This window comes from Drosophila teissieri, chromosome 2R, assembly GCF_016746235.2.
Source record: "Drosophila teissieri strain GT53w chromosome 2R, Prin_Dtei_1.1, whole genome shotgun sequence".
In the NCBI taxonomy this organism is placed as follows: Eukaryota; Metazoa; Arthropoda; class Insecta; order Diptera; family Drosophilidae; genus Drosophila; species Drosophila teissieri.
The window spans coordinates 7,539,190-7,566,463 of NC_053030.1; the positions used below are offsets into that span (position 1 = coordinate 7,539,190).

Genomic DNA, 27,274 nt, shown 5'->3' on the forward strand with positions numbered 1-27,274 from the left:
CCGCCCTTTTTTTGCAATGGCTGGCTCCCTTTTATTGTTTAACGTGGACTCTGTCTTTGTTCTAAACGGGGGCTTTTGTTGTGCTTTTGTTTCTGGCTTTCGGATGTTTTGTTGCTGGTTGTGCTCATACTGCGGTCCCATCCCGGCTGGCTCTGTTTGGCTTTCAATCAAAGTTTTTAAAAGCTTCGGCAGCAGAACGGGCTGGGCATATGCCACGGCTCACAGCTCACAACTCACAACTCTCCGCCCACCATCATGGCATTTAGGAACTCGCCCACAGATGCCTTTTTCGGGGCCCCCTGGCAAACAACAACAAGTCGAAACCATTTCCGTTTCCGTTTTGCAGAGCCCGGAGATCCATAGAGATTCCCAGGGATCTTTTTGGGCCATTTAAACTGCTCGGTCAGGCCTTGATTTGTTTTGGAGGTATGGTTTCAAAAAATAGCAGGAAACTTCTCTCTCAGTAATTAATAATATTTCTGAAATTATACAAATTTCATTAAAACACTTCTTAAAGGTTTTTGAAATTGAATCATATCTTTTATAAATAATTACTATTGAAATTTGAAATACAAATTAAATTTGAATCGTATCCTAGAATCCCATTATTATTTTGATTCACTTTTGCAGAGTGTTGACACTTTGGCTAGACAGTTTTTATTGGTTTCCTTGATTTTCGCTTTTCCGTTTGCAATTTCATCCAAAGTCCGTCAGTGCATCAACGGCTGGAACTTTTATTGAATTTCCGGCTGCGCTCCGTTGAGTTTGCTCTCCCTTTAGAGCGGTCCTCGCTCCCTTGTTGTTTCTGTGGTGGCTTAGGGTTATTGCAAAATTCAGTTACAATCCCTCGCTAGCCACAGTCACCGCTAAAGGTCTGTGGCCGTAAATGAAATTTCCGTTTTGTTGGCAGCCTTTAAATGATGTTTTTCGCATATTTTCATCTGATTTTTAGATCTTCCGGATGAGGGATCACCGAAAATCAGTGGTGGACGGCCGCGGTACCAGATCGGAGACTACGTTCGGGTCAACTGCACCGCAGGACGATCCAAGCCCGCTGTGAAGCTATCCTGGCAAGTGAATGGAGAGCCCGTTGAGCTGCAGAAACTCCGCAAGTACGACACCATTGTATCGGGACGAGATGGTCTGGAAACCTCCGTGCTGGGCCTGCAATTCCGGGTGGAGCAGAAGCATTTTCGCAAGGGCAACATGAAACTTAAGGTGAGTTGTACAACTCAACTGTCGGACTCTTGTGGCTCAAAACAATCGCAAAAACAATGTAGAATTTGCTTTGGGTAGAGTTTGTACTCTTCCAAATCGCGATGTTATATTTTCGACGTTTATTATTATTTATTTTAGTTTTACAAAAATATATACTCTTATTTTCAGTGAACCCCTTCCTTAAACCTAACTTTAGTTTTCAAATAGGTTTTCGTATTTGAAATATTATTTTAATGTCCCATGAGCGTTATATGTTACTTTCCATCAGAAGTTAGATTGTTTTTGCCTGTTTTGGAGTTGCGCAAGTCCGACAGTAGTTCGTACTGCCAGATAGCTAACCACACATCTGTTGGATCTTGCAGTGCATAGCCGAGTTGTCGACCGTGTACTGGAGGTGCAACGAGGAGTCCGTCGAGGGCGACCGGCCGCAGAAGGCGCCCGTGCTCGAGTCCCGGGAAACGGTCTACGCCAGCAACTCGCGCGCCGATCCCGTGCAAGGTACGTCTTACCGGGAATTATTTGTGACCAAAATCTTATCGCTCTTGTTCGTCCAACCAAATGCAGCCAGTTCCACGGCTCCAGCGCCCTCCACACCAACCACGCCCCTCGTCCTCCTTCCGGTGGCGCTGGCGGTGCTGGTGATGGCAACACTGGCGCAGGGAATCGCGAGAGATATAGATACAGATAAAGTATCCACGGATCGGACAGCGCCTGGAGGGATTGGGATGGCGAAAGGAGCTCAGCAGGCGAGAGAGTTGCTGGCTGGCCGCGAGGAGAAAATTCGCAGGACGAGTCACGGAAAATCCGCAACGCAGCTGGAGAAAATGGCGTTGGCTGCACGGTAGCTGCATTAAGCCAGTAATCGGCTATTTCCCTCCACAACACACACTTTTCACCGATTTTTCCGTCTTCGCTTTGCATAGAAAATAATGAAACTCATTGAGAATCAAAAACAGGAAATTACAAAAAAAAAATCAAAGAAAATCAAGCAAAACGAAAGAAACGCAGCTAATTTCTTTATGCCGTTAACAAAAGCTTTTATGAATTTAATTTGAAACATACCCTATCTAGAGAATAAATTACATTTACTTGTCTGAGAATGAGAATGAGAAAAATTGTATGTGAAAGAGCGTGCTAATGGATTAACTCTCTAAGGAAATGTTAAAACCTGTGTCGAAATGTGTCGAAAAATGCAAATGTAAATAGTTAATGTTTAATATATATATTTATGTAACTGTATTGTATGTTATTTCGGTTAGGCTCATTCATACACAAAACAGAATTTAAATATCACACGAATAGAACAGAGGGAAGGTGAATGGAAAATCCTTCAACAAAAGTTGGTCAAGGCAAAATACGAGTTTAACAGAACAGAAAAAAAGAGTAATTATAAATAAATATTTAAGAAAAAGTATTGGTAAGATTGTTTTAGCTAAGAGGAGACGAAGGGGAATTTTAAGCAAACACGTGGTTAATATTTTGTGAAATATACAGTGCGTAATGAAAGTATGTGAACTTCATTAGGCATGTCTCAATATTACGGAAAATAGGCTTTCTTTAGTGCCGAAAAATAAATTGTTAATATAAACTTACAAATTATGTACGAATTAAATTCAACTTTTTTTATCAGTCCACATTGTATGCGTATAATAAAATTAATTTCAACTCGCTATACTTTCGTTAGGTACTGTATAACTGTCACTCGAATTCAACCAGAACAACTAAAATGTCTTCTTTGATTAGATGATTTGTCTATAAAACTTCGTTGTTCGTTGAGCATGCATTAAACAATGTAAAATTGTAATTAGATAAACGTAACGAATGCTAACGATAAGAAATCACATTAAACAAACCAAAAAGCACTTAATTTTAAATTAAACAAAAAAATTGAGGAACAGAGAGAAAAACTAATCAAAGTTAGGAATTACAACTTGGTGACTGTTGGAAAAGTCTTAAAACTAACAAAAACATATCGTACATTTATATGAATTGCCAAAGTCTTAATGGGTATTAACTAAAACGCGTGCGTGCTTCTGTGTGTGTTTGATCCTTTTTGAAAAAAAAAACTAATAACATTCCGGGTTCGACTTGGCCATCATCAAGAGGAAATGTAAACCGTTTAGTTAGCCAAATGTTAAAAACAATAGCAAGAGTCAAAGGAGCATGAGTAATGAACACAAATTTAAACAATAGCAAAATGATTGTGATGAAGCCTTAAAAACATAGTTGAACTCAATTCGTATGTGAAATTAAGTGAAATGAAACGAAATCAAATGAAATGAAATGAAATGAAATGTATTGGATTTTATTGTGTAAATATAAAGGCGATTTGTCCATGGATTCCATAGTTTTTTGCCCTTTGATGTCCATAAATTCTGTGTGTAAATATGATTATGAGCTAACTAAATTAGAGTTAAGACGTCACCAGCAGCAAACAAAATCATGGAACGAAACAAAACAAAAGCCAGAGCCAATTTTAATTATAAGCGAAAACCTAGAGAAAAAATTTATAAATTACACATTTAAATACCGATGAGCGAACATTCAAATGGTAATTGAGTACAATTGTGGGGCCTGAATTGGTGAATGTGTGTGCGAATGGGAATTAAAATATAGATATAGTATACATTAAACACACATATACAAAATCTGCATTGTTGTCAACTGTAACTGATTTTTAAATCTTATTTAATATCGATGCCATTAATAGCAATTAACAAGAAAACTACTAAGCATAAAAAAGATGAAAACAATGCAAAAGTACTAAAAAAAACTATAAATTGCATTAACGTTGATTCGAAAAATAAAAAAATAAATGTGTGGTAATTGTAAGTGTAAATTATTTGTGTATTTAAATAACAACTTTTAGATGTATTAAAAGGCAAGAAAATAAAAGCAAAATGCATTCAACTCTATACGATAAACTCTATGTGAAACCGTAAACAATTCAACCTTAAAGCTGCCATGTAAGCAAATAGGAATTATTTACAACTCAACTCAAATCAAATGCCATAAAGTAACTTCAACTGAATTTAAACGCCAGACAAGGGCAGACGTCTCTGTAAATATCTTTAAGCCTCATTCAACTTGCGATAATTACTCGCAGGCGATCAAAAACTGAACGAAGAATTGTGAAGCAACCGAGTGGAAATTCATTAATAAAACATATTTGTTTCAAAATCACACACAATATGCGTTTCAATGGCCCTTTATGGTCTATGATTTAAGAATGGATACTACCTTAGTATGTCCATTTCCCTCTGAATTCGTTCTTTGTATATACATATATCCTTGACATTAAGCCAGCTTCAATTATTTCGCTCACCCAGGACCAGTTACCCCGTCCGATTGCAGAATGCTGCTTCAGTACTCCTTTTATTTTGGTAGAATGCAACACAAAGAAAATTGGGTAATTTTAAGAAAATATTTCAAATACGTGAAAATGTTCTCGCTGGACGTGACAACAACCTCCAACGACAAATAAAAAAGTAATTGAGACCGGGAACGGGAACCGGGAACAAAACATTTAGCAGTAAAATAAGGGCAGTTACCAAAATAAAGGAATGCCAAAAATAGACAGGCACTGGAATGCGAAGTAGATATATGTACACATATTTGTGCATAACTTAAACCAAGGTGTTCATTTGAGGAGAGTGAAAAAACACACAAAATTTATTCGACAAGGTAAAAAAGTTGGACGAAGAGAAATATGAATATTGTCATTCAACTGAATTAGAGTTAACATCAATGCTTTTTAAACCATATTTCCATTTAGGCATTTCTATTTGCCATACTGTTTAATTTTGTTTATTCTTTCATTCATTCATGGAAATTATATCAATTCAAAAAGGAAAGAAGGACCTTTTCTTAAATTTAGGTAGTCTAGAAATTAAACCACATTCTCATAAAAAGTCATACACCCAACTTCTAAGAAAAAACACAACACGAACGAAGCAGCACAATAAATAGAAAATATCTGCGGACTTATCCGTAAGTCGCACCTTAGCTTTTCTCGCCGGACTTCACTAATAAGCTGCCAACGAAGTAAGAACATTTGATAAATACCGAGGACAAAGCCAAACAAATTATAAGTGTTGGCGATGTACGATGCAGGATAAAGGGACTGAGCAGATTTATTAGCCAGCCGACAAATGGCCGCAAATGTGCCACCTGGTATACTTGCCATCAAATGTCGCATAAATCAGATTTGTCATCTAATGAAAGCAGCGTAAAGACTTTCCGGGAAATGCTAATACACCCAAGCTAATTCCCCATTTTGGTAGCCATTATTCCAGCTCCACTTAAGCTGTAGTTCTTGATGTCATCGCCAGGTATCCGAAAGATACTTTCAGCATATTAAGGCCAATTGTCTGGGGCTTAAAAGTTTCATGTTTGATTTCGCACAGATAAGAAGGCATCAATTTGCGGCACAGGTAAACTTTTCGATTGCCTCCTCTCACCTCTCACCTGTCGCCCACACCCTCCACACACACACACAATGATAAGTTAAGCTGCTCATTAAAATGGGGCGCAGAGTTACTCAAGTGGGCGAGGAAATCTGTTAAAAACTGATGCCGATATGGCCCAAAGCGTAATTGGGCTCGTTCAGTTGGAAGGCATATGCTATTTGGGGTGTGATGTCTCTCCACATTTGGCTGGGCAAGGAATTCGCTAGACGGGGTCTTGCACTTTGAGAAGCTTTACGTGGTAATCAATTTGGAAAAGGCTAATGCAAATTAAAGATACAAATTTAAATTGTTTTTGTTGACCTCTTCCTCCACCCTCAATCAATTGCCAATGCAATCAGTGCGAAAATTCCTAAATCATCTTCTATCCAACCCCTAGATCTCCAAATGGTTCATCCATTACCCTATCGACTTGAATTGTCAGTGGCAGGCAGACAGGATGATTGCACCTTGAATCGTTTTCCATGCAGCTCAAGGAAAATGGGGGAAAATGGGGGCCACAATCATCACACAATGTCATGTCGCCGGCTGCCATTATTTGTTGCCATTCGGAGTTGTCGTCTTGTACTCGTAGTGTTGTTAGCATTTGCAGCTTTTGAAATGATTTGCAATAAAAGTGTCTGCCACTGTCCACCGTCCATTGGCCACGCCCCATTGCCAGATTACGTGCCACTTCAACAGCTGTCCATTGGTGTCGCTGGTGTTGCTGTCCCTGGTTTTGTTGTCCTTGGTATTTGCGTTGCTCGTGCAGCTTATCTGGGCTCTCTAGCATGGGCTGGCATCGTCATTGTCCGTGCCACTGTTGCGTAATTGTCTTTTGTTTACTCTGCTCTCATCTCATCTCCTGCGTCGCCCCACACACCTTGCCTCTTGCCCCTTGGCCTTTACGCAAATTTCAGGTGCGCCAGAGGGCAGTAAAGTATGGCCGGGACCTTCAAAACCTAACACTTGTCAAAATGATTTTTGCATATGCTCTTTACACAATAAATATTCCCTTCGTCGCACAATGGCGCAAAAGATACAGATACAGATACTATACAAAAATCAACGGATTAACGATCAACGGACAACGGATCGTTGAATCCAAAAATGAATCAAATCGGTTCAGTATTTTAGAAGTTACACGTGTTCATAGTTGAACCTTTTTTGGGTTTTTTTTTTAGAAAATTCAGACTTTGCGGTCGATTTTTAGGTCAAATATGTAACCGATCGGCTTGGTTATGGTCTCTATGGAAAGGGTCATAAAATCTCTTTGCACGTGCAGTCTTACCTGTTTTACCGAAGTACTAATTTTCACATATTTTTCAAAGAGATCGCGTCCCCCACGTCACACCCCGAATTTCCCAGGCAAAAGATACTTTCAACTCAGCGTAAAAAACGCGCGGCTTAGTGCAAATTCTGCTACAAGCACATTTTCAGCGCGGGATCAGCGCGGGAACTACCAGTGAATTTCAGTTAGCGATTGAAAAGGAGTTGGCTGTACCAATCTCACCTGAAGACACCAAGAAAATTCAAAGGATATAAATCCTTCAAAGAAAATGGGTTGCGGCATCATATGCAAAGAGTCGATTTGCAAAGAGGAATTCCACATGGCTAAGTGGAATAAGAACGTTTGCAGAGAAACAAATTCGGAACCCGAACCCAGCACATCCCAAGGATGCCCCAGAGGACGTCCAAAAAAATTATTACAGGAATGTTGCGAATTGGCGAGGAGGAGAAAATTGCAATAGACCACGGATCAGGATCAGTACAAAACAAGGGCTCAACTAACAAGAGTCATAGAGACTGCAAGCCCGGAGGAACTCCAGAGGATTAAAGAAAACATTTCTGGACCTGCGAAGCTATTTCCTACCAACTACACCCCTGAGGAGGCCTTCGTATTGTTTAAGGAATTGGGACTCTTGAAGGAAAAGTATACAGTTACGAAAAAAAACAAGAGAGAACGCTATAGTCGAGTTCCCCGACTATCTGATACCCGTTACTCAGCTAGTGGAAGTGCGAAGGAGAGTCTTCAACACTGACAATTTTTGGCGGTTTGTGGGCGTTAGAGTGGGCGTTGCAAAAGGTTTTTCGGCAAATCGATAGAAATTTACAAGTCTAATACAAAAATGAAAAAAAATCAAAACATTTTTCAAAAGTGTGGGCGTGGCAGCATTGGGCGGTTTGTGGGCGTTAGAGTGGGCGTTGCAAAAGGTTTTTCGGCAAATCGATAGAAATTTACAAGTCTAATACAAAAATGAAAAAAAATCAAAACATTTTTCAAAAGTGTGGGCGTGGCAGCATTGGGCGGTTTGTGGGCGTTAGAGTGGGCGTGGCAAAAAGTTTTTTGGCAAATCGATAGAAATTTACAAGACTAATACAAAAATGAAAAAATATCAAAACATTTTTCATAAGTGTGGGCGTGGCAGTTTTGAGCGGTTTGTGGGCGTTAGAGTGGGCGTGGCAAAAAGTTGTTTGGCAAATCGATAGAAATGTACAAGACTAATACAAAAATGAAAAAATATTAAAACCTTTTTCAAAAGTGTGGGCGTGGCAGTTTTTGGCGGTTTGTGGGCGTTAGAATGGGCGTGGCAACATGAATCGACAAACTTGCGCTGCGTCTATGTCCCTGGAGTCTGTATTCTTAATCTCAACTTTCTACCTTTTGTAGTTCCTGAGATCTCGACGTTCATACAGACAGACGGACAGACAGACGGACGGACAGACGGACTTGGCCAGATCGACTCGGCTATTGATCCTGATCATGAATATATATACTTTATATGGTCGGAAACGCTTCCTTGTTACATACTTTTCAACGAATCTAGTATACCCTTTTACTCTACGAGTAACGGGTATAAATAGCACCACCATAACGTATTTTGTTCTCGATCAAATAAATTAAGGTTGAGGTACCGATAGTACCAAATTCTGATTTTTCGCATAATGATAGATATTTTTCCTATCCAAAAATGAAAAAAAATTTTAATTGTCCATACCTTGATTTTTTATAATTTTTTTTGGGCGGCAAGGGTAAAATGAGGCGAAAACAAAACAAGAGAGAACGCTATAGTCGAGTTCCCCGACTATCTGATACCCGTTACTCAGCTAGTGGAAGTGCGAAGGCGAGTCTTCAACACTGACAGTTTTTTTTGGTTTGTGGGCGTTAGAGTGGGCGTGGCAAAAAGTTTTTTGGCAAATCGATAGAAATTTACAAGTCTAATACAAAAATGAAAAAATATCAAAACATTTTTCAAAAGTGTGGGCGTGGCAGTTTTGGGCGGTTTGTGGGCGTTAGAGTGGGCGTGGCAAAAAGTTTTTTGGCAAATCGATAGAAATTTACAAGACTAATACAAAAATGAAAAAATATTAAAATATTTTTCAAAACTGTGGGCGTGGCAGTTTTATGCGGTTTGTGGGCGTTAGAGTGGGCGTGGCAACATGAATCAACAAACATGCGCTGCGTCTATGTCTCTGGAGTCCGTATGTTTAATCTCAACTTTCTAGCTTTTGTAGTTCCTGAGATCTCGACGTTCATACGGACAGACAGACGGACAGACGGACGGACGGACAGACGGACAGACGGACGGACAGACGGACATGGCCAGATCGACTCGGCTATTGATCCTGATCAAGAATATATATACTTTATATGGTCGGAAACGCTTCCTTCTGTCTGTTACATACTTTTCAACGAATCTAGTATACCCTTTTACTCTACGAGTAACGGGTATAAATAGCACCACTATCGATTTTTTCAAATATTCAATACTTGTCGGCGGTTTGTTTTGGTGAAAAGCACATAGTTATAAAACTTGACATTTCTATTACTATTTCCAACATTATTTTTGAAACCTACCTTATAAAAAATTATTAAAATGGGACGAGGAAAGCATTGCACTTCAGATAAGCGTGACATGGCCAAAAAACTAATTTCTGAAGAAAAATCACACAGAAATATTGGTCTAATCCTTCAATGCTAAAACAAAATGATAGGAAATGCAATCACCTACAACGAGAATTCCGAAAAACGTGGGAGAAAACAATCATTGGGCACCCATCTCTTTCAAAGGCTAGTGCCCGAGAGCAAGAAGGTTCCATTTAAAGCTGCTACCGAACTGAAAAAGGATCTCAACATATTCTGTTACGAGAATCTCTAATTAGACATAGAGTCGAAGTTCTGCCGAACTATAAAACCATTACAACGGGACAAAAAATGCTGGCACTCCCGAAATAGAAATTACAGAAGATAGATTTACAAATGTTAATCAATATTAAAAAAAAATGATTTTCTTTAAAATGAATTTATTTTTTGTTTTTAAAACATATGGTATACATATTAGCATTTTCAGAGAAAATTAAAAAAAAATTGAGAAAACTGCCTCCAAAAATATTAATTTTCGAGTACAAAATCTACTATTTATCACACCATATAGTATGACCACTTCATCGAAATGTACTAAAATTACCTTTCATTAAGATAAATTTATACTAAGAAAATATCTCAACTGGTTCAAGAGTTATGATTTTTGTATCCCTAAAGTATCTAAGGCGCCACTGTGCGTCGTCTGGTAGCCCACAGCTTGTATTGAAAAACTTGCACAGGAGAAATCCGCTCCTGAAATAGAAAAAACACAAAAAACCATAGACGGAACGGCATTGGGTACAATCATCTTTCCTGCATTGCCATAAAAATGCGTGGCAACGAACAAATTACTCATAAAAATAAATAAAAAATTGCTGCCTTCCCGTCAGTTGCTGTTTTGCTGTTTTGGCCAGTCGTTGTGCTGCCTGCAATTTCTGGCACATCATTCGGGATTGCCGGGCCGTAAATTATATAGATTCTGGCCGGCATTTCTACACTTTTGGCATACAGGCAGCAGAAGACCTTAGATGTCCCCGGTCCGCGCCATTAAAAGCCGTTTTGTCCGGGGAAATGGAAATGATTTCGTGTCATTGCAGTTACGTGTTGGTGAAAACTCCAACAAATTCAGGAAACAGCAGCAAAGTATTGATATTTCTGCATGGTCTGCATACGTCTTTAACATGGGCAACATTTTTTTTAAACTTGAAGAGGCTTTCAGTCAGCGATTAAAGGATTTGAAGTCTTTAATACCTTTTTCCTAACTCCTTAAAAAACTTCAGCATATGTGCCCCAAAAATAGGCCGCCCATAAAATCAGTTTCTCCAATTTACATTTTATCGACTTGGCACTTGCTCGGCTCATTATGTTGGCCATTTTTATTGGCTTCCAAAGATTTGCAGCTCGGACCCAACTCTCAGAATCGAACCTTAAAACAGAAGCCCGCACATGCGCTGATTTAATCAGGAAATACATTTCGTTACCTGGAATTTTTATGGCCAACCGGAGAGGAGGTGGGGCAATGTGTTTTGGCAATTTTCATATATCTAAACAAAGGAAAAGTTCCCCGTCTCTGCTTATCTAACCGCAAATGGTTGATGCCATCCTAAGACTCTGCCGATATTTGATTTTTTACGACCTCAACCCACACTGAATCCTTTCTCTGCGATTTACTCTCGCTTAAAATAACAATTTCAAATTGGTTTTACTGCCTCGAGGTTGGATTTTCTCCTCTCGTCCTGTGTTTATGTCGCCTCGCATTTTGATCGCTTTGCATAAGCGCCTTTCAGCAATTTGCTTTGCCTCTGACCATTTGCTATATGCGGCTTAAAGGGGCGTGCCCCGCCCACCCCTTTAACCTCACTCAAAAGTCAAGTGCATTAGATCCGGAAGAGCTGCACTCGCAGGGTTGAAAACAGGAGACTCTATTTTCGAAGGGGTTGAGGGCTGGAGAAGCTAACTTTTATGCCCCAGACAATAATTGAAAATGCTCTCCCTGCTGGTCGAGTTTGCTGGCCAAACTTTGTGTGCTGGCATTAAATTTATGTTAATTGAAATTTATGTGCTCTGGCCACAGCTCAAGCTCAAACAAATAAAATTCAAAAAATAGAAAAAAGAACCAGGGCAATGGAAAATGGCAAACTTTTCCTGACATTGGCAGCAAGCCTGGTTAGTTCGCGCCGCATCGAAAGGCCAAAATATAAATTAAACTCGCCATTCTCTTCGCTTTAACAATACATTATTTGATTGTCATTCGTAGTGAAATATAAATCACATTCAAATTAAATTACTCTATTTTGGCCAAAGGCAATTTGTGGCTAGTACAATTGTGTGCTGTAACAATTTAATTTGACATTTTTACTTTTGTGTCTGTGTTTGGACTAGAATGTTTCCAAATTCATACAATTTACAAAACTTATTATAATAGTTTATGGCCATTTGCCATAATATACTGAACGCAGCTAATGGAATTCAGCACTGTACAGAAGAAGAAATTCAGGACGAAAGGACGTCCGCACACCTGATTAACACTCATAATCTGATTTCTAATGGGCTGTGCCCTGAGCTGGAGATCGAAACAGGTTTGCTGCAATAGAGGGCTGTAGATTATCAGGAAGATTCTTCACTGCACACTTACCAGATTTTTGAGCTCACTGGTAAAGCTCATATCCTGCTGTTTAGTTTTTTCATGTCTTAGGTCGATTAACAGAAGCTGAAAATTAAGAAAGCCCTGCACTTGGACCAATCGGTCATTGAACAGACCAATGAGTAGAATCCTCAACAAGGGTGCCAGTGCACCGCCCAGATATTTCCAGAAAATGATGCTCCATTTCTCCATCACATTCAGGTGGTGGAAAAACAAGCATCCGATAATGGAAGACCAATTATCCACCAGCTCCACAATATTCGAGAAAAGCATGCTTGCCACTGGAAGCCAGAGTAATTTGATGTCCTGGTGGACATTGCTGATTTTGGCATATACCCGCAGCAGCCGAAGGAGCTTCTTGCGTTGCTTTCTGTTTGGCTGCTGCTCCTGTTGGAAGTCCTGCAACCATAACAGTCAGAAACAAGAGAATCTTCCATTCTAGTAAGACATTTTAGTGTTTGGTTCTTACCTTCAGAAATCGATTAATAGCAGCGATCCAAGAGAGCAGCAGCATCTGGTAAGCCACATAGGCATTGCAAACTAACTCCAGCAGCAGGGTGTTCAGTATCACCATTATATAAGGATGATTGAAGGTCTGCAGCAGAGCAAATTGCAAGTGCAATACATACAGAATCAACAGCGAGATACCTTCCAAGGTGGGTGGACCCAAGATTGATTTCAAATGAGCGTCCACTCGAATTACGTCATTCACGCGATTCACAAAGGAGCGATTCCAGGATAGGCTATTCAGCCAGTAATAAAGACGACCGGTGTTCCAAAGCGATATTTGCACTCCAATTGCGTCTATGAGGTTATCGAAAAGGGATTCTTCTGGTGTTATAAACATCGGAATAAACGCCATAATTAAATATGCTATGATAGAATAATCACAGACCAGTGCGAATATCTTAACGAGCAGAGCAACCCGCTTCGTCCAAATATTCCTAGGGTGTATGATCATTTTCCCTTCTCTCGGATCGAACTTTATTTGCCCAACCACCCAGCCGCGATAAATGATATAAGAGGTCCAGCAAATGGAGGAAACTGACCATCGTAAAAGTCGCGATAGCCACTTATTACGGGAGTTTCTCAAAGGGATCCCGTGACCCTTCTCCGGCATTATGTAACCACTGAATGAGTCCCATGTTCCCGGTTGATTCATAATCGCTTTCATGTGGGCTGGAATGGAGTGGGACCTGGAAGTTATGACCGTGTAATTACCCAAAGCCCAATAAAATCGCTTTTCTTATTTCACCAATCAACTAACCACCACTACTGGAAACATAATCAATAATTGAAAAGATTCCATTAACACAACATTTCCATCAGTCATCAACGAAGTTTGTATTTTAAGAGACAAAAATAAAGTACTTAAAAGAGTGTTTAACATTGCTGTTCATTTAACGCGTGAATATTCTCAATAATGTTCCATATCATACTGGATTAAAAAAATGGAATGCGTGATCAGGTTTCCGAACATGGCCATCGTAGTGCTGCGAGTGACGCTATACAACTCAGCAACCTTTATTTCTAAGGGATTTCGTATTAGCTGCAGGTTAAGGCACTCAAACTGACGGTAAGACACAAATGTTTTGAAAATAAAAGGAATATATAGATTAGAATATATACATATATACTTACGGCTTCTTCGAGGCGGACATCCAAACCAACAAAAAGTGTCCGCTCCGCGAGTATTTGCATCATTTCCCGGTAGTCATCTTGGATGTCAAGCATGACACGTAAGTTCAGCATGCCGTCAAGGTAGTAGAAAAAACACCAAAGGAACACCAGGATAACAGTACTCAGAGTCATGTTCATATTCTCATAGCCATGTTTGAGGATACTATATGCCATGTAGCTGTTGCCCACCGAGGACAAGTAATAGCCCCCATATATCAAGGCCCCCCGAATGGCGAATGCCTTCTCCAACTGGCTCACAATCGTCTGCAGTTGGCTCTGCACTCTGGCTATATTCTCCAACTGATCTGCCAAGGAACAACACCTCGTCATGAAGACTCCCTGATGTCGGGGGTTCAACTGTAGTTCCCTGGCTTCCTCAACCACCTGACGCAGTTCGGTGTTAAGTAGCTGGAATTGTGTCCGAATGAAAAGGATTATCATGTATTGCTGCACCATAGCAATGTTGAGAATGGCGGACATCCAGTACTGCAAGCCCAGTCCCAGGAAGGATTGCGGGTCTACGCGACTCATGGTATTCAAGAAGATGGCCATTTGGAGAGCATCAGTCAGGGACCCAGAAATAAACTTGGTGAGAATGCCCCAGCGGGACATCCTCTTCACCTGCGGCCTGGCCATAAACATGCGGATCACTTTTGCGGCCAAGTCCATCATCTCGCCACGCTGGTACCATCTGTGAATCAGAGTGAAAAGGCCTACAAGTACAAAAGAAATTAACCATTTAACTTATTCAACGGCTACTTGATCCTAATTTTTGCTACCGGTAAGAATTTTAAGTCCGGTTATTATGATGACAACATATTCGTGCAGCAAACTTGCTTTGCTGAAGATCCCATTTGCAATGTTTATGTTTCCGGTCCAGTGATACATGTATAAGATGAAAATACAAGAGTCCGTCGCAATTGGGTACAAAGTACTCCATTTGGATGTAAATACACGCCCTGTATTCCAGTCAAACTCGAACGTACTGAGCCCGATGAACAGTCCATAGTAGTAAACCGCTCCCAACAAAAAACTTTCCAAGTCCATTATTTCTACGCACTGAAAGTGTGCTCAACGTGGTTTGCCCTGGTGTGGAATAAATTTAACTCCAAGCGCAATATACTAATTTCGAAAGATATCTGCTGATAAGATTGGACCAAGGTTGAACCAAACAGAGTAATTATATGATAAAGCTCAGATAATATAAAATCATTATTTATATTTGGAAAGAAGCATGATAATCTTATTCTAAGCTATTAATTGTAATGTTATTTCAAAAATAAAACCAATGTCAAAATGATTTGAGTTACTTCTTTTAAAAGTATGCCATGTCGAATTGAATTAGAAAAATCGAGTTCAGTATAATAGAACCGCACATAGCCGCAATTGTGCCACGTGTGACAGGGAACATATCCATTACATTAATTTTTAACGGGTTTCGAACCAGCTGCAACTGAAGGCTTTCAAACTGAAAGGGAGTAAGTATACTTTTAAAAATATCGATGGGATATTAGAGTATGCTTACGGATTCCTCCAGGCGAACGTCCAAGCCAGAAGCAAACAGCGTTCGTTCCTCCATTAGACCCAAAAAATCCCTGTGATGTTCCAACACATAAAGCATATTGCTGCAGTTGATCATGGCATCAAGGTAATATATGATAATCCAAAGGCAGGCGATGATCGAGGTGTGAACTGATATTTTCAGATTATGTTGACCATACTTATATATGCTATACGACATATAGGTTATACCCACGAAGGATATGTAGTATCCACTATAGGCACCAAGCCCTTGCATGCCGAATACCTCTCCCAGTTGGCGGACCATGGATTGTATTTGGCTCTGGACCTCGCCTATATCTTCCAGCTGATCAGATAGATAGCAGCACCTCGTCATAAAAGCTCCATTCCGCTGCTGCAGGAAGCTCAGCCTCCTGCTTTCCTCGATCACCTTTCGCAGCTTTCCATTTACACTCCGATACTGGGCCCGAAGTAAAAGCATTACTAAAAAGTGCTGGGCTATGGCCAAATTCATTATGAACGAAACGCTCAATTTGACAACCAAGCCCATCATCTCTTCGCTTCCTTGGTGATCCCATGCATCCACGGAGAGTGCCACTTGAAGGAGATCCAGTGCAGTACTAGTGAAAGCTTTTAGTAGAATTCCCCAGCGAGTCAAACTCTTCGACTGCGGATTGAGCATATATAGACGGATGACGTCTTTCACTAGGTGCATCATCTGGTCACGCTGAAGCCATCTATTAAGCAACGTAATCAGGCCTAGAAAATATATAATCAGCCTGAAGAATAGAAATGTTCTATAGTTTTACCCGCCGCTATCTTTAGACCGGACATTATGATGATAACATATTCGTGCAGCTTATTTGCGCTTTGAAAAATTATATTGGTATTACTATAAGCGGTGAAATAATAAACAATTGTAATCAAAACAAGGATGTTAACCATAAGGGTGTATATAGTACATCGCCACGATGTAAACACGCGTCCTGTTCGGCAGTCGTACTCAAAGTTACTTAACCCTATCAAGTAGCAGTAAATGCGGACTGCCCTCAGCAACAAACCGACCCAATCGACCATTTCGAAGAACTGAAGAGAGTCCTGATGTTTACGAGCAGCTTAATTAGCTAATGTCAATGGCAACCATAATCTGATATCGAGCTCAGATTTTATTTCTGATTGGCAAACAAGGTATACACAAAAAAAAATTAAACGGAACAAACGTATAACAAAACAAGAGAAAACGCTATAGTCGAGTTCCCCGACTATCTGATACCCGTTACTCAGCTAGTGAAAGTGCGAAGGAGTCTTCAGCACTGACAGTTTTTGGCGGTTTGTGGCCGCTAGAGTGGGCGTGGCAAAAAGTTTTTTGGCAAATCGATAGAAATTTATAAGACTAATACAAAAATGAAAAAATATCAAAACATTTTTCAATAGTGTGGGCGTAGCAGGTTTGGGCGGTTTGTGGGCGTTAGAGTGGGCGTGGCAAAAAGGTTTTTTGGTAAATCGATAGAAATTTATAAGACTAATACAAAAATGAAAAAATTTCAAAAAATTTTTTAATAGTGTGGGCGTGGCAGTTTTGGGCGGTTTGTGGGCGTTAGAGTGGGCGTGGCAACATGAATCGACAAACTTGCGCTGCGTCTATGTCTCAGAAGTTAGTATGCTTAATCTCAACTTTCTACCTTTTGTAGTTCCTGAGATCTCGACGTTCATACGGACGGACAGACGGACAGACGGACAGACGGACGGACAGACGGACAGACGGACGGACAGACGGACATGGCCAGATCGACTCAGCTATTGATCCTGATCATGAATATATATACTTTATATGGTCGGAAACGCTTCCTTCTGCCTGTTACATACTTTTCAACGAATCTAGTATACCCTTTTACTCTACGAGTAACGGGTATAAATATACATTTCTGTATTTGGGTGGAGTATATTTAAATACCTGTTACTACTAGTTTCGCTGAAAAGTATGTAACAGGCATTTTTGATATAAATTAATTAAATGAATTAATTTTATTAAATTCGTAATCAGGATCAGAAGTCGTGGCCGGTCTGTCCGTATAAATTTGGGAACTATAAAAGCTTAAAAGTTTTTCGTTTTATTTTATAACGCTCACCCCCATGTTTTCAGTTTTGTTTTTCATTTTACTCTTTTTATACTAATCATATTTTTGGTGTCGTACTTAAATTCTTTAGCGACTAGATGCGGTGGATTGAATAGGAATATGCATTTGTAGATAAATTCTATAGGATCCGGTTATCACTAGTTGGATTTGGGGGTGGAGGTCTTGCCCATATTAAATTAACTTAAAAGAACATAAAGAGCATTTAAAATATTCAAGCCGTCGTTATACGATACTTAAATATAAATCGTATTACGAGGGTCGTTTGATAAGTCCGTGACTTTTTGTATTTGCCGCGCACCTGCTCTAAATACAACACTGCTCCTGTCAGCAGTTATCGATTAACAGCTGACTGTAAAATTTAGAGAAAGCTGCGTTTTTTGGTTTGCGTTTTATAGGCATTGAAAGCAGACGATCTCGTGAATTTTTTGTTCCATCAGGACAATGCACGGGTGCACACGTGTGTAGTCAGCATGGCAAAATTTCATAAATTGGGCTACGAACTGCTACCCCATCCAGCATATTCTCCAGATTTAGCCCCCTGTGACTATTTTTTGTTTCCAAACATGAAGAAATGGCTCGGCGGTAAGAGATTCGGGTCAAATGAAGAGGGCATCACAGAAACAAACGACTATTTTGAGGGCCTTGAGAAAACCTATTATTTGGAAGGAATAAAAAAATTGGAAAAACGCTGGACTAAATGTATAGAGCTAAAAGGAGATTATGTTGAGAAATAAAACGCTTCTTTGACGAAAAAAATATATTTTATTCAAAAAGTCACGGACTTATCAAACGACCCTCGTATGAAAATATGAAGTATATTTATCGGACAAAGTAGCTGCAACATAATTCAATTTAAAATTTAGCCATATAGTACTAAATATAAATAACTTGCATTAATTTCTCTACCTCATTTAAATCGCACTGAACTGAACTTTTTTGATTTTAGTTAAATAAAAGCAACAAATAGGACATACATATATCACCTTTAGGCTTTGGAGATTACTAATTGATCTTGCTCGGGATTCCGTTCATTTAATTTTAATGCTGTTTAAGCTCGCTTATATTATCTACGAGTTAGGTAATGATAATAGGAAAGCATTATAGACCACAGAAAGCATTATAGACCACAGAAAGCATTATACAAAAGACATTCGAATAACAAAATGCCCTCTCTTTCACCTCACGTAAAGTTTAGATCGTAAAAATCAACAAACTGTACGCACTTTCTTGAGTGAGTTAAACACATGATCTAAGAAATTAATTAATTATTTAAAAATTTATGTCGTGACAATTATTTTTGTAGAGGATTTTTTTTAATATACCCTAGTTAAAATCGGCGCTCGAATTTATATGTTTATTATTAAAAATATGAAATAATTGGTAACCAGGAAACTCCATGGGGAGACCATTACTATTGTTATAAGGTCTTTGCTTTACAATATTTTTTTTTATAAATAGTTGCCGACATTCAAGACTGCCAAGTCATCCCCACAAATTGGTTGGACCCCAGCGCCCCACTGAGTCCATAGAGATGACAATTTTTGAAGTCGCTGCCGATGAATACAAAAATCTTAGTAAGAGCTGCTCAACGGGACACTTACTTCACATGCGGCTTTAATTCATTCAGCCATGCGTATCAGGTGAATTCCCTGGCGCCATCTGCTAAAAATTGCAGAAAGACTATAAAAATATTGTCAATTAATAAATTCCTTAAATTGAATATATAGGGCTAAGCGCCCTGATTGATCATATATTAGTGCAGCCGGTTTGACCTTTTTTAAGTACACATTGAGATTAATTTGTTCAGAGATTAGCAAAACTAGAACCACACAAAGTACGATTGACTTTTTTGCCCAATAAAGTGCTTATTGTACGTGTAGTAGACTGTCTTTAATAATAAATCGACCAGGTCAAATATGTCCATGAACTGAAAGAAGCCTCATTTTCTGTTTCACCAAGCGTAATTCATTTGTGTCAATGACTTTCGCTTATCTGACGTATGTAGTCAGGTATTACTCCTGATATCCTGTGTGTGCTGAGGAAAAGGACTTTCACAAAATGAAGTATTAATAAGGTTTTATATCACATTGTCTGATTAAGTCCAACCGAAAGTGTGTTTACTTTAGTTGTTCTTTTTATTTTGAAAGCCAAATACTTATGTTTTCTCATCAAGTTATTGTATCTAAGAAGTGGAAGGAACGAATGTTCACGGATAATCTATACTGCACACAGCCCAAGGCGTTTAGCAGTGCGCAAAAGAAGAAGTCGAGTACAAACGAACATCCGCATTCCTGATTAACGCTCATAATCTGATTCCTGATCGGCTGGGCCCACAGCTGCAGATTGAAACAGGTTTGCTAAGGTGGAGAGAATATTGTTATGAAGGCAGGAAGACAGTACTTTGCACACCCACCAGATTATTTACATCCCATTTGAATTTCTGATCCAGCTGATCCTGGACCTTTAAGCTAATAACCAGGAGTTGCAATCTAAGGAAGCACTGCTGTAGTGCCAATCGATCGTTGCAAAGACCGAGAAATAAAATACGTAAAAGGGAAGCCTGGGCGGCGGTAACGGGTATTCCATATTTCCAACTACAATCGCCTCCTTCGGCAAAGTTATCGAACAGGAAGCAGGATATGACAAAGGACCAATTGGACACTAGCATTAAAATGTCGGAGAAAATAACACTCGCTAATGGCAGCCACAGATGCTGGATTTCCTGGTGAATAATGCCAATCCTTGAATATAGATTAAACAGTTCAAGGAACTTCAGGCGCTGCATTTTGGAAGGGTTCCATTCCTGTGCGTATACCTGAAGTTAAAAGAAGGTATTTGTCAACGGGATGGCAATACAAAGTCTTAATGTAAGATGTACTGCAGTGCTACAGGAAATATTTCATTAAACAGGACATTTATTTTGTATATTTTGAATATCTGAACTACCTGATATATTATATATCTACTTGAAGTCCTATCCCACCTTTAAGAACCTATTGAAAGCAGCGATCCAGGACAGTAAGAGCAACTCGTATACCACATACGTGTTGAAGAAAAGCTCCAGGATTAAGTTGTATAGGGAGAAGAGGTGTAGTCCAACTTGACTATACCCAACCATCTGCAGCAGAGTCAGGTCTAACTGAACTATGTACAGGATCAGCAAGGAGGTACCTTCCAAGGAGAGCGGTCCCACAATGCCATCTATCCGTGTTGTTACGTGGATCACGTTGTTCACTAGTTCCACAAATTGTCGATTCCAGGACAGGCTACTCATCCAGCAAAACAGCCGAAAGACATTCCAAATCGTGACATGCATAATGATAGCAGACATCAGTACATCGAAGAACCTCGGGGAACGGAAAAGTAAACCTCCATTTTTCAACGGAATGAATGGGGCAACGGCAAGCACTATATAGTCGATGCCAAATTGGTTAAGGAAGAGTAAAATAATCTTTAGGCCCAGGGCAAGTCTTTTTGTCCAGACGTTGCGGGGCTGAATAATCATTTTCCGCATTTTTGAATCGTATTTAATTTGACCAACCACGCAACCGCGATAAATAATATATGAGGTCCATGATATGCTGACAACAGACCATTTGAACAGTCGCGATTGCCATTTTTTATTGGAGGTCCGGATGGTTAGCTCGACCATCATCTACTAGTTCTCTATTTGTTTGCGAAGACTTACTTCCCCATAGATAATGGAATGGCATTAATGGCCCAGTCATTTAGGCTAATTGTTATTCGACCTTTAATGTTAAATCAATTATTAATAGTGTATGAAGCTAGTTATGGGTTGAGCTTATCAAAACCAAAGAGGTATATATTCTTTTTCTTTTAATACCCGTTACTGACCTGCTGATACTTTTATAATATTGTACTGATGAAAGTATTATTGTGCAATTTGGTTGGCCTGGGCTGCGGGGTCCGTGGTCTGGGCTGCGTGGTGCGGGGTCTGGGCTGCGGGGTGCGGGGTCTGGGCTGCGGGGTCTGGGCTGCGGGGTGCGGGGTCTGGGCTGCGGGGTGCGGGGTCTGGGCTGCGGGGTGCGGGGTCTGGGCTGCGTGGTCTGGGCTGCGGGGTGCGGGGTCTGGGCTGCGGGCTGCGGGATCTGGGCTGCGGGGTCTGGGCTGCGGGGTCCGTGGTCTGGGCTGCGGGCTGCGGGGTCTGGGCTGCGGGGTGCGGGGTCTGGGCTGCGGGGTCCGTGGTCTGGGCTGCGGGGTGCGGGGTCTGGGCTGCGGGGTGCGGGGTCTGGGCTGCGGGGTCTGGGCTGCGGGGTGCGGGGTCTGGGCTGCGGGGTCTGGGCTGCGGGGTCTGGGCTGCGGGGTCCGTGGTCTGGGCTGCGGGGTCTGGGCTGCGGGGTGCGGGGTCTGGGCTGCGGGGTCCGTGGTCTGGGCTGCGGGGTGCGGGTATCTGGGCTGCGGGGTGCGGGGTCTGGGCTGCGGGGTCCGCGGCCTGGGCTGCGGGGTCCGTGGTCTGGGCTGCGGGGTGCGGGGTCTGGGCTGCGGGCTGCGGGATCTGGGCTGCGGGGTCCGGGGTCTGGGCTGCGTGGTGCGGGGTCTGGGCTGCGGGGTCCGGGGTCTGGGCTGCGTGGTCTGGGCTGCGGGGTGCGGGGTCTGGGCTGCGGGCTGCGTGGTCTGGGCTGCGGGGTGCGGGGTCTGGGCTGCGTGGTGCGGGGTCTGGGCTGCGGGGTCCGGGTCTGGGCTGCGTGGTGCGGGGTCTGCGCTGCGGGGTCCGGGGTCTGGGCTGCGTGGTCTGGGCTGCGGGGTGCGGGGTCTGGCTGCGGGCTGCGTGGTCTGGGCTGCGGGGTCCGCGGCCTGGGCTGCGAGGTGCGGGGTCTGCGCTGCGGGGTCTGGGCTGCGGGGTGCGGGGTCTGTGCTGCGGGGTTTGGGCTGCGGGGTCCGGGGTCTGGGCTGCGGGGTCCGGGGTCTGGGCTGCGGGGTCCGGGGTCCGTGGTCTGGGCTGCGGGGTCCGTGGTCTGGGCTGCGGGGTGCGGGGTCTGGGCTGCGGGGTCCGTGGTCTGGGCTGCGGGGTGCGGGGTCTGGGCTGCGGGGTGCGGGGTCTGGGCTGCGGGGTCCGTGGTCTGGGCTGCGGGTGCGGGGTCTGGGCTGCGGGGTGCGGGGTCTGGGCTGCGGGGTCCGTGGTCTGGGCTGCGGGGTGCGGGTATCTGGGCTGCGGGGTGCGGGGTCTGGGCTGCGGGGTCCGCGGCCTGGGCTGCGGGGTCCGTGGTCTGGGCTGCGGGGTGCGGGGTCTGGGCTGCGGGCTGCGGGATCTGGCTGCGGGTCCGTGGTCTGGGCTGCGTGGTGCGGGTCTGCGCTGCGGGGTCCGGGGTCTGGGCTGCGTGGTCTGGGCTGCGGGTGCGGGGTCTGGGCTGCGGGCTGCGTGGTCTGGGCTGCGGGGTGCGGGGTCTGGGCTGCGTGGTGCGGGGTCTGGGCTGCGGGGTCCGGGTCTGGGCTGCGTGGTGCGGGGTCTGCGCTGCGGGGTCCGGGGTCTGGGCTGCGTGGTCTGGGCTGCGGGGTGCGGGGTCTGGGCTGCGGGCTGCGTGGTCTGGGCTGCGGGGTCCGCGGCCTGGGCTGCGAGGTGCGGGGTCTGCGCTGCGGGGTCTGGGCTGCGGGGTCCGGGGTCTGGGCTGCGGGGTCCGGGCTGCGGGGTCCGGGGTCTGGGCTGCGGGGTCCGGGGTCTGGGCTGCGGGGTCCGGGGTCCGTGGTCTGGGCTGCGGGGTCCGTGGTCTGGGCTGCGAGGTCTGGGCTGCGGGGTCCGGTGTCTGGGCTGCGTGGTGCGGGGTGCGGGGTCTGAGCTGCGGGGTCTGTGCTGCGGGGTCTGGGCTGCGTGGTCCGTGGTCTGGCATATCAAACCCACCATAACAGCACCCCCAAAAAGAGCCTTTAACCTTCGGCGTCATAAATCAAGAGTCGCGGCAATTAAGCCTCACACCTTCATATGCACACTCACCCAATGAATCATGGTAGCAAGTATTGGTATTGGTATTGGTAGGCGGAAAAGGGTTAGCAAAGGGCGTAGATGCAGTTCGTGTGGCGTTTCCCTTGGTCATTCATGGTCAATAAGCGTGGCTCATGAGGGAGTGAAGCAACAAACACTAGTTGAAATGGTAATTACTTTAGACAATGTGTTTATGCTGCACTTTCACGCGGTTTCAACTAAATTTGTTTAAGAGAGGTGGTGGGTTCATGCGGTCAATTGTTAATTTATGCATTCAGTCCGACCCCCGTTATTGCGAATTATCTATGCGGCCGTAATTTAGTTGATCGTTTTAAGCTTGTTTAGAACCAAACGCTTGAAAATTTAAAACTTGCAATTCTGAACAGCTATAACTTTTGAATTGGTGTAATTCCCCTACTGTAAAATAATATTATTGAAATTTGAACACAGTTTTTTATGTCGGGAATGTAGTAACATATAGTACCTACCTGCAATAATCAGCTGCCAAATTATTTTATAATTTAAGAAGCACTTGTATGAAAATAATGCTCTCCCCCAATTACAGCTGCCGCGTAAGCATGTGCGTGGCACTTTTATCAAATTTACGCTTATTGCATTTTAATTAATTATAAACAGGTAATTATGGTAAACAGACTGGGCCACCGCCGACCCATAAAACGGGGCTTACAAACATTACCAATTTACGAGCCAAGTGCTTGGCAGTTCCGCAAAGTGCCGTCCTGGGACGGGCAAATCGTATATAAAATTAATTTAAACACGCCACAAGCCCTTCGCAAATCCCCTCTCTGCAATGCCATTTCCATGGATATCCATTGGCTGGCTGCAACTTTTAATGTTTGTAGTTGTTAAATGCCTAAATGCCTCACCCAAAAATTTTACAGCCACGCCCACAATGGTAGATAATAGTATTTAGGGGATGGAGAAATATCAACAGGTGTAGGAAAGATGGCCCAAATATCATAAATTGGTAAAGATATACAACTTTATTTCAATACTTGAGACGGACTTATTTACAAAGGTAAAATAGTATTTTTAAAATTGATTTCTCAGGTTTTTAAAAATAACATTTAAGCCGTAACTCGAAACGAATTTAGAAGCAGAAGAATAATTCCGATGGGCGCACACTGCCATACTCGCCATTGGTCGTCTTGGGGTACTTATATCCTTTCAAGTGGGTCATGGATTCATTTGCGTACCGGATTTTTGGCCATGTCGTCGTCCTTGGCTTAACAGTGTACTCTGCGCGAAGACGGTTTCTCCTGGCGTAGTATCCATATTTTTCATCTCCGTATTTTTCCCTGCACTCGGCGTAAATGGACGCGTATCGGGAGTAATTCTCCCTTTGCGCATCTGCAAACCAAGCGCTATTTTTTTCCCAGTTAATGCGAGTCTTATCAATCTGACTGGCCACGACGCGAATGTGTTTAAGCTGATCCACAAATATCACCTCCCCGTACTCCTTCATCTTGGATTAGGAAAAAGCAACTCAGATATAAGGGGATTAAAAAACCATTAAAAATATAGTGAGAAGTTTTAGTGAGACTTTTTACAAGCACATTTCATATTCTAGCCTTTGGAAAATGGTGAAAAACAAATCAGACAAGCACAAAAAGGCCTGCTTTGATTTCATAGGAAAAACGGGAAGTCTATTATCCAATTTGTCTTTATGCAGCCTGATAAATATGACATCTAAAATATTAACCTGGCTATAAAAACAAACAACAAAATTATTAAGTATGTAAAGAGACCTAGAGAATCATCATATATAATATGTTGATAACATATTGGATAAAGGCAAATAAAGATAAACGAAAATGCGATCTCCATTAATAAAAAGACGCAGCATTTTGCTTGTTTTTCTTGACTTAATTTATTTTTCATTTTTATGTTCAGTTTTACAAACTATCTTGTTTTTACTTTCTCTGTCAAACATTTGATTTTCCAATACTTACAAATAAATGGTAAACTAAAGTATTAACAAAGTTCATCGATGAAGGTTAATGAAGGAAGGTTAGTTCTTGACTTAGCTAAAACCGACAAGGAATTCTTATTTTGCGCCCCTTCTGGGCTTGGTTTAGTTATGTTTTTTGTTTTAATTTTGAATTTACAACACGCACAAGATTTGCTTAGATTTAGACGTAGATTAGCTTACAGAGTTGCCGAGGATTTATTTCGCTTATACCCTAAGTAAATTTGAGTTCAAACGTCGCTGGCTATGTACAAGAAACATTCATTTTGGCTAAGTTGTAGGGGTTCTACGCCCCCTGCCAGTCGATCAATGCCAAGCTGAGATGTCCGAGATAAATTTTGGCCCAGACCAGCAGCTGTTTGTGGGCCATTTGTAGCCGACGCCTCGGTGCCTTTGGCCCACAATCGAACGGCTTTGTATGCAAATGAGCCATTGAATTGCATTTCTCACGCCCAGGTGAGTCCGGCAGACATGCGATGTACCTAACCATATGCATATGGAAACCCTAGTCATCGCATGAGTCATGAACTGCTTTTGGCCTTTTGTTTGCTGCTTGGTTACTCTGTTTGGACTCGAATGCATTCGATTGCGGTTTGTGGCGCGTTTTCGCATTTTGCATGTCTCCGACAATTTCCACCTTTTTTGTTTCGCCATAAACTGCTCGGTATCAGACTTTGGGGAACTCTGACTCAGTTTGAGCCACATTAGCATAAGGCAAAGGATTTGTATCATGCATGTGGCTAATTTCTCAAGGGAGAAGTTTAATGTTACTCATTGGAAAGAATGACTAGCCTCAAATGGTTTTTTTTCACCCTTTTTCCCGCAAATCTTTAAAATTGCCATACACGAATATTTTCTTTTAATAAAGAATATAAAAATGGATTATCCCTCCTTAAAAGTGAACAATATTTGAATCAATTCGAAATACAACTGAATATGTTAAATAAACGATGTCATTTTCTTTTATATTTAAGGGAATACACCTTACCGCCATATGGTTCGGTATATGTTTATTTATGCTAGTGTTCTATCATAGTATTTTGTAAATGTTACAATTTTATGCGTTTAGATTGCTAAAGCCATTGAAGGAGTTGCATTGGCCGAACACTTCCGTACTCCCCGTTTGAAGTTGCTGACACCCTATAATCCTTTAAATGGTCCATGGGTCTATGAGACCTTCTCCTTTCCCGACGTCTATATGATTTGGTATTACCTATGTGTTCCTCCCTCAAGCGATTTCTATTTGCATAGAACTCGAAGTGATCGTTGCCGTACTTGTCAAGGCTCTCCTTGTAAATTTCGGAACACCTTGCTTCCAAATACCTTTGGGCAGCCGGAAACCAAGAGCACCGCTCCTCCCAATGGCGCCGTGTCTCCTTGATTTGGTTGCCCACAGATCTGTGGTGCAAGAGCTGTTCTGTGAATATCACCTGGTCATAAACCTTCATTATATTGTGTTCAGTGTATGTGTACGGAACAGTGTGTGCAACGATAACAGCCCTCGAAAATGATTAAAAACAACCAGGCTTAGTTTCCTTTCCTACAACATTTTCAAAGGTAATTCAAATTTTGAAATGGCATTTCGACATTTCTCAGCTCGGCACTGATTAAACCGGCTACATACAGTTACATACACGCTCATTTCAGGACTTCTGCCAAACTTTAAAGTTTTTAACTTGCGCAATCCTTGGCTTCTTAACTGGCTATTTACAGCTTTCTGATGAAAATACTTCTCCATAATCTTTCTCTTTGAGGAATTTTTGGAATGCAAATGCAAGTTTTGCTTAGTCTTAGCTTAAATTACTTTCTGGCGGATATTACTTATTTTTTCATTA

The 27,274-nt window shown here is 42.1% G+C and overlaps 7 protein-coding genes across 9 annotated transcripts in view; 1 reads left to right on the forward strand and 6 right to left on the reverse strand.

Annotated features, from left to right (window-relative positions):
- LOC122612990 overlaps nucleotides 1–4,355 on the forward strand; it is a 73,538-nt gene extending 69,183 nt beyond the window's left edge. For 2 of the 3 annotated variants that reach the window (XM_043786932.1, XM_043786931.1), the window contains exons 5-6: nucleotides 953–1,218; nucleotides 1,581–4,355. In XM_043786932.1, coding sequence (XP_043642867.1) covers nucleotides 953–1,218; nucleotides 1,581–2,063 — 749 coding nt within the window. In that variant the 3' untranslated portion in view covers nucleotides 2,064–4,355. The remainder of the gene's footprint in view (nucleotides 1–952; nucleotides 1,219–1,580) is intronic. The other variant, XM_043786933.1, reaches the window with a different exon arrangement.
- Nucleotides 4,356–11,944: 7,589 nt separating this feature from the next.
- LOC122614413 (uncharacterized protein CG31750) lies at nucleotides 11,945–13,292 on the reverse strand. Its single transcript, XM_043788980.1, has 3 exons — nucleotides 12,642–13,292; nucleotides 12,164–12,571; nucleotides 11,945–12,112 (listed from the first exon to the last, which is right to left on the reverse strand). Exons 1-3 carry the CDS (start codon nucleotides 13,290–13,292, stop codon nucleotides 11,945–11,947), a joined length of 1,227 nt encoding a protein of 408 aa, XP_043644915.1.
- A 292-nt stretch (nucleotides 13,293–13,584) lies between these two features.
- Nucleotides 13,585–14,899, reverse strand: LOC122614381 (putative gustatory receptor 36c). The gene is made up of 3 exons (XM_043788951.1): nucleotides 14,632–14,899; nucleotides 13,814–14,565; nucleotides 13,585–13,742 (listed from the first exon to the last, which is right to left on the reverse strand). Exons 1-3 carry the CDS (start codon nucleotides 14,897–14,899, stop codon nucleotides 13,590–13,592), a joined length of 1,173 nt encoding a protein of 390 aa, XP_043644886.1. The 3' UTR covers nucleotides 13,585–13,589.
- Nucleotides 14,900–15,150: 251 nt separating this feature from the next.
- LOC122614378 (putative gustatory receptor 36b) lies at nucleotides 15,151–16,450 on the reverse strand. The gene is made up of 3 exons (XM_043788948.1): nucleotides 16,183–16,450; nucleotides 15,378–16,132; nucleotides 15,151–15,320 (listed from the first exon to the last, which is right to left on the reverse strand). Exons 1-3 carry the CDS (start codon nucleotides 16,448–16,450, stop codon nucleotides 15,168–15,170), a joined length of 1,176 nt encoding a protein of 391 aa, XP_043644883.1. The 3' UTR covers nucleotides 15,151–15,167.
- A 3,229-nt stretch (nucleotides 16,451–19,679) lies between these two features.
- On the reverse strand, nucleotides 19,680–21,016 carry LOC122614415 (uncharacterized protein CG31750-like). Its single transcript, XM_043788982.1, has 3 exons — nucleotides 20,495–21,016; nucleotides 19,925–20,326; nucleotides 19,680–19,868 (listed from the first exon to the last, which is right to left on the reverse strand). Exons 1-3 carry the CDS (start codon nucleotides 21,014–21,016, stop codon nucleotides 19,680–19,682), a joined length of 1,113 nt encoding a protein of 370 aa, XP_043644917.1.
- Nucleotides 21,017–24,476: 3,460 nt separating this feature from the next.
- Nucleotides 24,477–25,050, reverse strand: LOC122614593. Its single transcript, XM_043789197.1, has one exon. The coding sequence runs from the start codon at nucleotides 24,933–24,935 to the stop codon at nucleotides 24,561–24,563; it is 375 nt and encodes a 124-aa protein (XP_043645132.1). The 5' UTR covers nucleotides 24,936–25,050; the 3' UTR covers nucleotides 24,477–24,560.
- Nucleotides 25,051–26,395: 1,345 nt separating this feature from the next.
- On the reverse strand, nucleotides 26,396–26,983 carry LOC122614383. Its single transcript, XM_043788953.1, has one exon. The coding sequence runs from the start codon at nucleotides 26,885–26,887 to the stop codon at nucleotides 26,513–26,515; it is 375 nt and encodes a 124-aa protein (XP_043644888.1). The 5' UTR covers nucleotides 26,888–26,983; the 3' UTR covers nucleotides 26,396–26,512.
- Between the last annotated feature and the right edge of the window lie 291 nt (nucleotides 26,984–27,274).